At 38.3% G+C, this 13,590-nt stretch overlaps 1 protein-coding gene across 1 annotated transcript in view; it reads right to left on the bottom strand.

Annotated features, from left to right (window-relative positions):
• Window positions 1-13,590, bottom strand: part of LOC130681266 (bromodomain adjacent to zinc finger domain protein 2B-like) — a 107,187-nt gene that overhangs the window by 39,356 nt on the left and 54,241 nt on the right. Inside the window, exons 8-9 of the mRNA XM_057493903.1 lie at window positions 8,590-8,655; window positions 6,892-6,954 (exon numbers count right to left, since the gene is read on the bottom strand). Coding sequence (XP_057349886.1) covers window positions 6,892-6,954; window positions 8,590-8,655 — 129 coding nt within the window. The remainder of the gene's footprint in view (window positions 1-6,891; window positions 6,955-8,589; window positions 8,656-13,590) is intronic.

The raw sequence follows: 13,590 nt of genomic DNA, 5'->3' as shown, positions 1-13,590 counted from the left end.
AATAACTACAGTAAGCCAAATACAGAAATAATTTGTAGTAACTTATAAGTGGTGCTCAAATTATCTAAATGTAATGACCTAGTTATTGTTTGAATTCAGCAATCTAAATTTTGTTAACCTTACATTCTCATTTTAAAAAATCACTCCATATGTTATAAGCACATCGTTAACAATTTTACATACATAAATCCCTTTGAAAGTCCTAAATTGGCACTGATGAGGATACAGTTTAAAAAAAATACACCTAAATTGCCCTACTTGTAAATTGCAGCTGTCCTAGGATTTTCAGAACCAACACATTCTATACTACCAAATATTACCATACCCACCCCTACTTCCAGATGCTAGTTGTACCTTTTGAAGCAATACTTTAATACATTTTTATTTCGTTTTTTGCATTGATGTTATTGATTTCCTGCAGGGATCCACTGTAGGATAATGAGATTTCTGGAATTTCTGCTGTGATTTTAGAAGACTGATCACTTTCTATGACTTTGTCATTGTGAGCCTAGGTTTTGATTATAGCTCACAAAAATAAAAATACAAGTGTATATTTTCTTTTATTTCCAAGTTTTAGAGAACACTGCATTTGATCCGCATTTGAAATATCTCTTTAGATTAGAACTTGAGACCAAAGTGTTCTCTGAATTTAATCTTTAATCATGTCTACAAAAGCCATTCATTAATCTCTTAAGCACTGAGATAGGTATAGAACCTTGGGCTTATCTCACCCAGTGTAGAGCTGTTGTTTTAGTCTGAGTGATTTATACGGATGTACATATATATACTTGGTAGTGCTTTCATTAGCAATAGCAGAGATAAACATTATTTATAAATCAGTGCAGGGGAAGGAGCCAAGATGGCGGCGTGAATAGAGCGGTGGAAATCTCCTCCAAAAACCCTATATATTTTTGAAAATACAACAAATACAACTATCCCTAAAAGTGAGACCAGAAGATACAGGACAACAGCCAGGCAACATCCACACCTGTGAGAACACAGTGCCTCTGAAGGGGGTAAGATACAAGCCGCAGCCCGGCAGGACACGAGCGTCTCTTACCCCAGCTCCTAGCGGGAGGAGAGGAGTCACAGCAGGGAGGGAGAGGGAGCCCAGGACTGCTAAATGCCCAGCCCCAGCCATAAGCACTAGGAGAGCAGACACACAGCGAGTGGCGAGCTGGATGCTAGAGAAACGGGACAGTAAAACCTGCGAGCTGCCCCCACAGCCGGAGCCCCAAGGACAGAGAAAAGCGAGTGCTTTTTGAAAGTCTTAAAGGGACAGGAGCCTCAAACTGTAGGAAACACCCCGGTGCAATCAGCCCAGTTACTGGGAATCCCGGGTAACTCGGGGCGCCCCGAACCCCTGGGTGGCAGCGCTACTCGGAGGCCCCTCACGGTGTCAAACAGCCTCCCTCCCATTTCAACTCTGACGTGGCTCCGCCATAGCAGAACAGTAGTCTGAGGCCGGCCTCTCCCATGGCAGCAGAGCAGAGCTTCCTCCAAAACTGCCGGGCAAGAATAAGAAACCCAGTATGCGTGCAGCTGCCCAGCACAAGCCGCTAGGGGTCGCCGTTCTCCCAGGAGAGGAAGGCCACAAACCAGCAAGAAGGGACGACCTCCCAGCGACATACACACCAGCTCCCCAGAACTACCTCTATCGCCATGAAAAGACAGAAGAATTTGATGCAGACCAGACTAATCCAGACATCCTCCCCTGAGAAGGAACCTCGGGAGATAGACGTAACCAATCTCCCTGAAAAATAATCAAAAATAAAGGTCATAACCATGCTTATGGATCTTCAGAGAAATATGCAAGAGCTAAGGTATGAAGTCCAGAGGGAGATTACAGAAATAAAACAATCTCTGGAAGGACTTAAGAGCAGACTGGATGAGGTGCAAGAGGCCTTTAATGGAATAGAAATCAGAGAACAGGAACGCAGAGAAGTTGATGCAGAGAGAGATAAAAGGATGTCCAGGAATGAAAGAATATCAAGAGAACTGCGTGGCCAAACCAAACGGAACAGTCTTCGCATTATAGGGGTACCAGAAGAAGAAGAGAGAGAAAAAGGGATAGAAAGTGTCCTTGAAGAAATAATTGCTGAAACCTTCCCAGAAATGGGGGAGGAAATAGTTCCTCAGACCACAGAGCACACAGAACTCCAAAGAGGACAGCACCAAGACACATAATAATTAAAATGGCAAAGATCAAGGATGAGGTTAGAGTTTTAAAGGCTGCTAGAGAGAGGAAAAAGGCCACCTATGAGGAAAAACCCATCAGGCTATCATCAGACTTCTGAGCAGAAACTTTACAGGCCAGAAGAGAATGGCATGATATATTTAATGCAATGAAACAGAAGGGCCTTCAACCAGGAATACTATATCCAGCACGTTTATCATTTAATATGAAGGAGGGAGTAAACAATTCCCAGACAAGCAGAAGATGAGGGAATTTAACTCCCACAAACCACCTTTACAGGGTATTGTAGACGGACAGCTCTAGATGGCAGCACTACCAAGGCTAAACAGATGTCACTGGAGAAAATAAAATCACAGCAAAGAAAGCAGACAGACCAAATTCTAACTAAAGGCAAAAAATAGAATCAACTACACACAAAGGCAGTTAAAGGAAACACAAAAGAGCACAGAATAAAACACCCAATTTATAAAGAATGGAGGAGGAAGAATAAGAAAGGAGAGAAATAAAGAATCACCAGACAGTGTCTACAACTGCTCAATAAGCAAGTCAAGTTAGGCAGTAAGATACTAAAGAACCTAACCTTGAACCTTTGGTAACCACAAATCTAAAGCCTGCAATGCCAATAAGTACGTATCCTTCAATAATCACCGTAAATGTAAATAAACTGAATGCACCAATCAAAAGATGCAGAATAATACAATGGATAAAAAAGCAAGACCCATCTATTTGCTGCTTAAAAGAGACCCACTTCAAACCCAAAGACATGCAGTGACAAAAAGTCAAGGGATGGAAAATGATATTCCATGCAAACAAAAGGGAGACAAAAGCCGGTGTGGCAGTACTAGTAGCAGACAAAATAGACTTAAAAACAAAGAAAGTCACAAGAGATAAAGAAGGGCATTACATAATGATAAAGGGGTCAGTGCAACAAGAGGATATAACCATTATAAATATATATGCACCCAACACAGCACACCAGCATATGTGAAACAAATACCAACAAAACTAAAAGGAGGAAATAGAATGCAATGCTTTCATTTTGGGAGACGTCAACACACCATTCACTTCAAAGGACAGATCCACTAGACAGAAAATAAGTAAGGACACAGAGGCAATGAACAACACACTAGAACAGACGGAACTAATAGACATCTATAGAACTCTACATACAAGAGCAACAGGATACACATTCTTCTCAAGTGCTCGTGGAACATTCTCCAGAATAGACCAAATACTAGGCCACAAGAAGAGCCTCAGTAAATTCCAAAAGATTGAAATTCTACCAACCAACTTTTCAGACCACAAAGGAATAAAATTAGAACTAAATTGTACAAAGAAAGCAAAAAGGCCCACAAACACATGGAGGCTTAACAACATGCTCCTAAATAATCAATAGATCAACGACCATATTAATATAGAGATCAAGCAATATATGGAAACAAATGACAACAACAGCACAAAGCTCCAACTTCTGAGGGACGCAGCAAAAGCAGTCCTAAGAGAAAAGCACATAGCAATCCAGGCATATTTAAAGAAGGAAGAACAATCCCAAATGAATAGTCTAATGTCACAATTATCGAAATTGGAAAAAGAACAAATGAGGCCTAAAGTCAGCTGGAGGAACATAATAAAGATCAATGAACAAATAAATAAAATTGAGAAGAATAAAATAGAAAAAAAAAAATCAATGAAACCAAGAGCTGGTTCTTTGAAAAAATAAACAAACTAGATAAGCCTCTAGCAAGACTTATTAAGAGAAAAACAGAATCAACACACATCAACAGAATCAGAAATGAGAAAGAAAAACTCACGACAGACCCCATAGAAATACAAAGAATTATTAGAGAACACTATGAAAACCTATATGATAACAAGCTGGAAAACCTAGAAGAAATGGACAACTTCTTAGAAAAATACAACCGTCCAAGACTGACCAAGGAAGAAACACAAAATCTAAACAAACCAATTACCAGCAAAGAAATTGAAGTGGTAATCAACTACCCAGGAACAAAACCCCAGGGAGAGATGGATTTTCCTCAGAATTTTATCACACATACAGAGAAGACATAATACCCATTCTCCTTAAAGTTTTCCAAAAAATAGAAGAGGAGAGAATACTCCCAAACTCATTCTATGAAGCCAACATCACCCCAATACCAAAACCAGGCAAAGACCCCACCAAAAAAGAAAATTACAGACCAGTATCCCTGATGAACATAGATACAAAAATACTCAAAAATATTAGCAAACCAAATTAAAAAATACATCAAAAGGATCAAACACCATGACCAAGTGGGACTCATCCCAGGGATGCAAGGATGGTACAACATTCGAAAATCCACCATCATCATCCAACACATAAACAAGAAGGACAAAAACCACATGACCATTTCCATAGATCCTGAAAAAGCATTGGACAAAATTCAACAGCCATTCATGATAAAAACTCTCAGTAAAATCGGTATACAGGGCAAGTACCTCAACATAATGGCCATACATGATAAGCCCACAGCCAACATCATACTGAATAGCAAGAAGCTGAAAGCTTTTCCTCTGAGATCGTGAACAAAACAGGGATGCCCAACCTCCCCACTGTTATTCAACATAATACTGGAGGTCCTAGGCACGGGAGTTAGAGAAAACAAAGAAATACAAGAAATTCAAACTGGTAAAGAAGAGGTTAATCTGTCACTATATGCAGATGACATGATATTGTACATAAAAAACCATAAAGACTCCACTCAAAAACTACTAGAACAGATATCGGAATACAGCAAACTTGCAGGATACAAAATTAACACACAGAAATCTGTGGCTTTCCTATACACTAACAATGAACTAATAGAGAAATCAGGAGAACAATTCCATTCACAACTGTATCAAAAAGAATAAAATACCTAGGAATAAACCGAACCAAGGAAGTGAAAGTCCTATACCCTGAAAACTATAAGACTCTCTTAAGAGAAATTAAAGAGGACACTAGCAAATGGAAACTCATCCCATGCTCCTGGCTAGGAAGAATTAATATCGCCAAAATGGCCATCATGTCCACACCAATAAGCAGACTTGTTGCAAACCCTATCAAATTACCAACAACATTCTTCAATGAACTGCAACGAATAGTTCAAACCTTCATATGGGAACACCAAAGACCCAAAATAGCCAAGGCAATCCTGAGAAGGAAGTATAAAGTGGGGGGGATCTCACTCCCCAACTTCAAGCTCTACTACAAAGCCACAATATTCAAAAATTGGAAAACAATATGTAAGAGAAAGAAACCGTGTTATTGTCGACCACCATACAAAAAAGTAAACTCAGAATGGATCACAGATCTGAATGTAAGTCATGAAACCATAAAACTCGTAAAAGAAAACATAGGCAAAACTTTCTTGTACATGAACACGAGCAACTTCTTCATGAACGTATTTACCCGGGTAAGGGAAACAAAAGCAAAAATGAACAAGTGGGACTATATCAAGCTGAAAAGCATATGTACAGCAAAGGACACCTTCATTAGAACAAAAAGGTAAACTGCAGTATGGGAGAATATATTCATAAATGACATATCTGATAAAGGGTGGACATCCAAAATATATAAAGAGCTCATGCACCTAAGGAAACAAAAAGCAAATAATCCAATTAAAAAATGACCAGAGGAGCTGAACAGACAGTTCTCCAAAGAAGAAATTCAGATGGCCAACAGGCACATGAAAAGATGCTCCACATCGCTAGTCATCAGAGAAATGCAAATTAAAACTACAATGAGTTATCACCTCACAACAGTAAGGATCGACACCATCCAAAACACAAAGAACAACAAATGTTGGTGAGGTTGTGAAGGAAGGGGAACCCTCCTACACTGCTGGTGGGAATGTAAATTAGTTCAACCATTCTAGAAAGCAGTATGGAGGTTCCACAGAAAGCTCAAAATACAAATACCATTTGACCCAGGAATCCCACTTCTCGGAATTTACCCTATGAATACAGCAGCCCTGTTTGAAAAAGACAGATGCACCCCTATGTTTATCGCAGCACTATTTACAATAGCCAAGAAATGGAAGCAACCTAAGTGTCATCAGTAGATGAATGGGTAAAGAAGAGGTGGTACATATGCACAGTGAAATATTATTCACCCAAAAGAAGAAAACAAATCCTTCCATTTGCAACAACATGGATGGAGCAAGAGGATATTATGCTCAGTGAAATAAGCAAGGCGGAGAAAGACAAGTGCCAAATGACTTCACTCATATGTGGAGTATAAGAACAAAGAAAAACCGAGGGAACAAAACAGCAGCACAATCACAGAACCCAAGAATGGACTCACAGTTACCAAAGGGAAAGGGACTGGGGAGGATGGGTGGGAAGGGAGGGATGAGGGCAGGGTAAAATTAAAGGGGGCATTACGATTAGCATGTATAAGGTGGTGTGGGGGCCCGGGGAGGGCTGTGCAATGCACGGAAGACAAGTAGTGATTCTACAACTTCTTACTACACTGATGGACAGTGACTATAATAGGGTTTGTGGGGGGGACTAGGTGAAGCGGGGAGCCTAGTAAACATAATGTTATTCATGTCATTGTGGATTAAGGATAACAAAATTCATTTAAAATAAATAAATAATACTTAATCAATAAATTTCAAAAACTAACTAAATTTGAAAAACTAAAAACTCTGACTGTCCTCTACATTTACCTGTTTTCGTTTCTCAGCCTCCAAAAATTTGGCTTTTGTAGCTTCTTCCTTCTTTATCCTCTTAGCCTGTGCATATAAAATAGGTCTCAAAGTCATGCAACAGCACCACCACAACCTGAATATGACCTTACACTTGAAAATGGGGCTCCATGCCTCGCAAGGTTCAAAACAGTATGTAACATGTACGTAGACAATTACAGATTTCCCTTCAGTTTGTTACGTTTAACATACTAATTTCATTTCTAATGTATAGATTACACTTAAAATATACAAAAAAATTCTTAAATCGTAACAGTATGCCAGGCTTTCTTCTTCAAATTCTGTAAAAATTCTGAAATAATTTGAGTGTTATTTTACCTTAAAACTTAATCACAGAAAGTGATGTTATGTCATTTGTTGCTTGTTCTCTGATTTTTTTAAGTACGACATCATCAGTGTAGAAAGTTTAGAAAAACAGAATAGATTTTAACAATAAAGGTTAAAGGACAAATAAGTAACATTTTAAAATGCACGTGTCTACTTTACTTGAAGTTTTGTTTGTAATACTTAAAATTTGAGATAAATCCATTACTTAAATAACTTAAATGAAACATTAAACCCGATTTAACCTACTGTGGTTAAATTCAAGGTTTTTTTTTCTAATATAATGGAAACATAACTTTAATGAAGCACATTGTGAATATCAAGCTCATGCTATCAAATTTGAGCTTTATAATCTTCAAGTCATTAACTAGTAGCTTCATAATTATCTAGTAGTAATTGCCAAAGTACTTTAATATTTTCAATTTGGAGTGTTTTAAAATTCATTTGAAATGGGTAAGGGAATATGTGTACATGTTTCTGCAAGGAAAAAACCTGTAACTGTGAAAACCTCAGCTAACCGCCTTGCTCAGGGAATAAGCCAATTTTTATGGCAACAGTTTCCTGAACAGCTAAGGGTTTGGGTTATAATAATTTTCAACATTAAAAAGCTTATTTTGGACAAAAGTACTTTGAATAATTTTGAGACATATACATGTACAGCTTAGACACAGTACACTTAACATAATTTGACTTTTTCTTGAGGACTTGGGCAGTTACTCTTGACATAAGTTACTCTACTACACAGTTTGATAACAGAAATGCCTTTTGGCCATAAAGGTGTTGAAAATTGCTTCCTTTTTAACTACAAGATTACAGACTGTTGCTAGGGTTTGGAGTTTCTGTTTATCCTATTTTCCCTTGCTGTCTTAGCTATTCCTTTTGCTGTTGCCAGGATGTCCTTGAGCCTTATTCTGTCAGCCCAGTTCTGTCCGAACTCAGAAAACAAATATGGTTAAACTGTTGGCACATTGAACACTCCTACTTTTGTCATGTTTCATTTCTAAATGAAAACCAGGTATCTAAATATAAGACTTAATGAAGTTTTGAAAAGTAAAGAGCATGAGTTTTAGCATATGATCATTATGACTATATTGGCTATTGAGAGGTTTCCCCTTTTTTTTTTCTTATTTCGTGGATTTTCACTATTAGGATTAGATAAACTTGCTAAGTATGGTTCAGAGAGGTCCTTATTCTAAGCAATATGTATACAGATAATTTGTGATGGACATGTTAATTTATATGAGTGAGAGAAGAGAAAAGACTAATAAAATTTTCATTTTTCAGACTTTAAATTACATGGCTATATTACTTTAAACATATCAAATTTAAGAATTCTACCTCTAGAATTTGCTGGGCTCGAAGTTCCTTTTCCATTCTGATTCGTTGTATTCTCTTAATTCTTTCCTATAGGAAAAATTATGACAATTTTAGATAATTAACTATCTAGGTGGAAGGTATTTAAGTGGAATCAAATAATGAAAGATGTAAGTACAGATTTACCAAAGGTTGCCCATGCTCGATATAAATTTTAATTATTTACTTTAACATTATATACATGCCACCTGTCTTAAATTGCTATGACTTTATAAAATGTCTCAAAACAATTTTAAAATACAAATGCTAAATAAGTATATAGAAACAACATAAACCAAGCTGGTTAAACTCAAGTCTTTATAAATATTTGCAAGTACAAGTAATACTCATTCGGAAATAAATATTGGACAGACAAGTAGGATAAAACAGTCTATCAGGAAATCAGGACACCTAAGGATAGTCCTGAGTTACTGTCACTCATTGCATGAACTTGAACAAATAGAACTACTCTTGCATAAAATAGGGGAGGCATTTGCTCTTTTTCTCACTGTCACAATTATATTTAAAAAGTTTTAAAAAGTGCACAGTACATCACGATTGCGTGAAGTATTAACAATTGCCGTAACATGATAAATGACATTTCTTTCAATAAATGCAGCAGGCCAAATACAGAAATAATTTGTAATAAATTATAAGTGGTGCTCAAATTCTCTAAATGTCATGTACTAGCTATTGTTTGAATTCAGCAATCTAAATTTTGATAATGTGACATTTTCATTTTAAAAAACCATTCCATATGCTATAAGTACATCGTTAACAATTTTTAATTCATATATCCCATTGAAAGTCCCAAATTGGCACTGATGAGGATACTTTTAAAAGAATACACCTAAATTCCCCAACTTGCAAATTGCAGCTTTCCTAGGACTTTCAGAGCCAACACATTTTATACTACCGTTTATTACAATACTAACCCCTATTTCCAATGCTAGTTGTACCTTTTGAAACTATACTTTAATACATTTTTATTTCTTTTTTTCAATTGATGTGATTGATCCCCTGCAGGATAATGAGATTTCTGGAATTTCTGTTGTGATTTTAGAAGACTGATCACATTGTATGGTTTTGCTGATTGTGATCCTAGGTTTTGAATATTATAGCTTGACAAAAATAAACATACAAGTGTATCTTTTGTTTTATTTACAAGTGTTAGAAAAGGTTGCACTGGATACACATTTGAAATATTTATTTAGATTTAGAACTTCAGACCTAAGTATACTTTGAATTTAATCTTTAATCAAGTCAACAAAAGGCATTCATTATTCTCTTAAGCACAGAAATAGGTATAGAATCTTGGCCTTTACTCACCCAGTGTAGAGCTTCCTATTAGTCTGAGAGATTTATATGGATATACGAAAATATACTTGGTAGTGCTTTCATTAGCAATAGCAGAGATAAGCATTATTTATAAATCATTACAGTGGAAGGAGCCAAGATGGCGGTGTGAGTAGAGCAGGGAAACCTCCTCCAAAAACCACGTATATTTTCGAAAATACAACAAATACGACTATCCCTAAAAGAGAGACCAGAATATACAGGACAACAACCATGCTATATCCACACCTGCGAGAACCCAGCGCCTCCGAAGGGGGTAAGATGGAAGCCACAGCCCGGCGGAACACGAGCGCCCCTCACACCAACTACGGGCGGGAGGAGAGGAGTCAGAGCGGGGAGAGAGAGGGAGCCCAGGACTGCTAAATACCCAGCCCCAGACATCCGCACCAGGAGCACAGACACACAGCGTGTGGCGAGCTGGATACTAGAGAAACGGGAAAGTAAAACCTGCGAGCTGTCCCCACAGCCAGAGTCCCTGGGACAAAGAAAAGCGAGTGCTTTATGAAAGTGTTCAAGGGACAGTAGCCTCACAGGTGGACGGAACCGCCCCGGCACAATCAGCCCAGTAACTGGGAATTCTGGGGAACTCCGGGCGCCCCAACCCCCTGGGTGGCAGCGCTACTCGGAGGCCCCTCACGGTGACAAACAGCCTCCCTCCCATTTCCCCTCCGACGTGGCTCCGCCATAGCAGAACAGTAGCCTAAGGCCGGCCTCTCCCACGGCAGCAGAGCAGAGCTTCCTCCACAACCGCTGGGCAAGAATAAGAAACCCTGTCTGCGCACAGCTGAACAGCACAAGCCGCTAGGGGTCGCCGTTTACCCAGGAGAGGAAGGCCACAAACCAGCAAGAAGGGACCTTCACTCAGCCGACATACACGCCAGCTCCCCACAACTATTTCCATCGCCATGAAAACACAGAAGAATTTGATACAGACCGGACTAACCCAGACATCCATCCCTGAGAAGGAACCTGGGGAGATAGACCTAACCACTCTACCTGAAAAATAATTCAAAATAAAGGTCATAACAATGCTGACGGATCTTCGGAGAAATATGCAAGTGCTAAGGCATGAAGTCTGGAGGGAGATTACAGAAATAAAACAATCTCTGGAAGGACTTACGAGCAGACTGGATGAGGTGCAAGAGGCCTTTGATGGAATAGAAATCAGAGAACAGGAACGGAGAGAAGCTGACGCAGAGAGAGATAAAAGGATGTCCAAGAATGAAAGAATTATTAAGAGAACTGTGTGGCGTGGCCAAACAAACGGAACAATCTTCAGGTTATAGGGGTACCAGAAGAGGAAGAGAGAGAAACAGGGACAGAAAGTGTCCTACAAGAAACAATTGCTGAAAACTTCTGCAAAATGGGGGAGGAAATAGTTGCTCAGACCACGGAAGCACACAGAATTCCAAAGAGGACAACACCAAGACACATAATAATTAAAATGGCAAACATCAATGACTAGGAAGAGTCTTAAAGAGAGCTAGAGAGAGGGAAAAGGTCACCTACAAAGGAAAACCCATCAGGATATCATCAGACTTCTCAGCAGAAACCTTACAGGCCAGAACAGAATGGCATGATATATTTAATGCAACCAAACAGAAGGGCCTTGTACCAACAATACTCTATCCAGAACGATTATTATTTAAATATGAAGGAGGGAGTAAACAATTCCCAGACAAGCAAAAGTTGAGGGAATTTACCTCCCAGAAACCACTTTTACAGGGTAATGTACAGGGGCAGCTCTAGATAGGAGCATGCCTAAGGCTAAACAGACGTCACCAGAGAAAATAAAATCACAGCAGAGAAAGCAGACCAACCAAATACTAACTAAAGGCAAAAGATAATATAAACTACACACAAAAGCAGTTAAAGGAAACACAAAAGAGCACAGAATAAAACACGCAACATATAAAGAATGGAGGAGGAGGAATAAGAAAGGAGAGAAATAAAGAATTACCACACAGTGTCTGTAACTGCTCAATAAGCAAGTGAAGTTAGGCAGTAAGATACTAAAGAAGCAAACCTTGAACCTTTGGTAACTACAAATCTAAAGCCTACAATGGCAATAAGTACATATCTTTCAATAATCACCGTAAATGTAAATAAACTGAATGCAACAATCAAAAGACACTGAGTAATACAATGGATAAAAAAGCAAGACCCATCTATTTGCTGCTTACAAGAGACCCACCTCAAACCGAAACACATACAGAGACTAAAAGTCAAGGGATGGAAAATGATATTCCACGCAAACAACAGGGAGAAAAAAGCAGGAGTTGCAGTACTACAAGCAGACAAAATAGACTTAAAAATAAAGAAAGTCACAATAGATAAAGAAGAGCATTACGTAATGATAAAGTGGTCACTGCAACAAGAGGATATAACCATTAAAAATATTTATGCACCCAACACAGGAGCACCACCATATGTGAAACAAATACCAACAGAACTAAAAGGAGCATATAGAATGCAAAGCATTCCTTTTGGGAGACTTAAATACACCACACACTCCAAAGGATAGATCTCCCAGACAGAAAATAACTAAGCATACAGAGGCGCTGAACAACAAACTAGAACAGATGGACCAAATAGACATCTATAGAACTCTATATCCAAAAGCAACATGATACACATTCTTCTCCAGTGCACATGGATCATTCTCCAGAATAGACCAAATACTAGGCCACAAGAAGAGCCTCAGTAAATTCAAAAAAATTGAAATTCTACCAACCAACTTTTCAGACCACAAAGGAATAAAACTAGAACTAAATTGTACAAAGAAAGCAAAAAAGGCCCACAAACACATGGAGGCTTAGCAACGTGCTCTTAAATAATCAATGGATCAACAACCAGATTAAAATACAGATGAAGGAATATATGGAAACAAATGACAATAACACAATGCCCCAAGTTCTGTGGGATGCAGCAAAAGCAGTCTTAAGAGAAAGTATATAGCAATCCACCATATTTAAAGAAGGAAGAAAAATCCCAAATGAACAGTCAAATGTCACAATTATCGAAATTGGAAAAAGAAGAACGAATGAGGCCTAAAGTCAGCAGAAGGAGGGACATTATAAAGATCAACGAAGAAATAAATAAAATTCAGAACAATATATAGAAAAAAAAAAAATCAATGAAACCAAGAGATGGTTCTTTCAGAAAATAAACAAAATAGACAAGCCTCCAGCCAGACTTATCAAGAGAAAAAGAGAATCAACACACACCAACAGAATCAGAAACGAGAAAGGAAAAATCACGATGAACCCCATAGAAATACAAAGAATTGTTAGAGAATACTATGAAAACCTGTATGCTAATAAGCTGGAAATCCTAGAAGAAATGGACTTCTTAGAAAAATACAACCTTCCAAGACTGACCAAGGAAGAAACACAAAATCTAAACAAACCAATTAAAAGCAAAGAAATTGAAGCGGTAATCAAAAACCTTCCCAGGAACAAAACCCCGGGCCAGATGGATTTACTTCAGAATTTCATCAGACATACAGAGAAGAAATAATACCCATTCTCCTTAAAGTTTTCCAAAAAATAGAAGAGGAGGCAATACTCCCAAACTCATTCTATGAAGCCAACATCACCCTAATATCAAAACCAGGCAAAGACCCCACCA

Source organism: Manis pentadactyla, chromosome 16, assembly GCF_030020395.1.
Source record: "Manis pentadactyla isolate mManPen7 chromosome 16, mManPen7.hap1, whole genome shotgun sequence".
NCBI lineage: Eukaryota > Metazoa > Chordata > Mammalia > Pholidota > Manidae > Manis > Manis pentadactyla.
The sequence above is the reverse complement of the archived record's forward strand: the minus strand, read 5'-3'. Positions and strand labels throughout refer to the sequence as shown.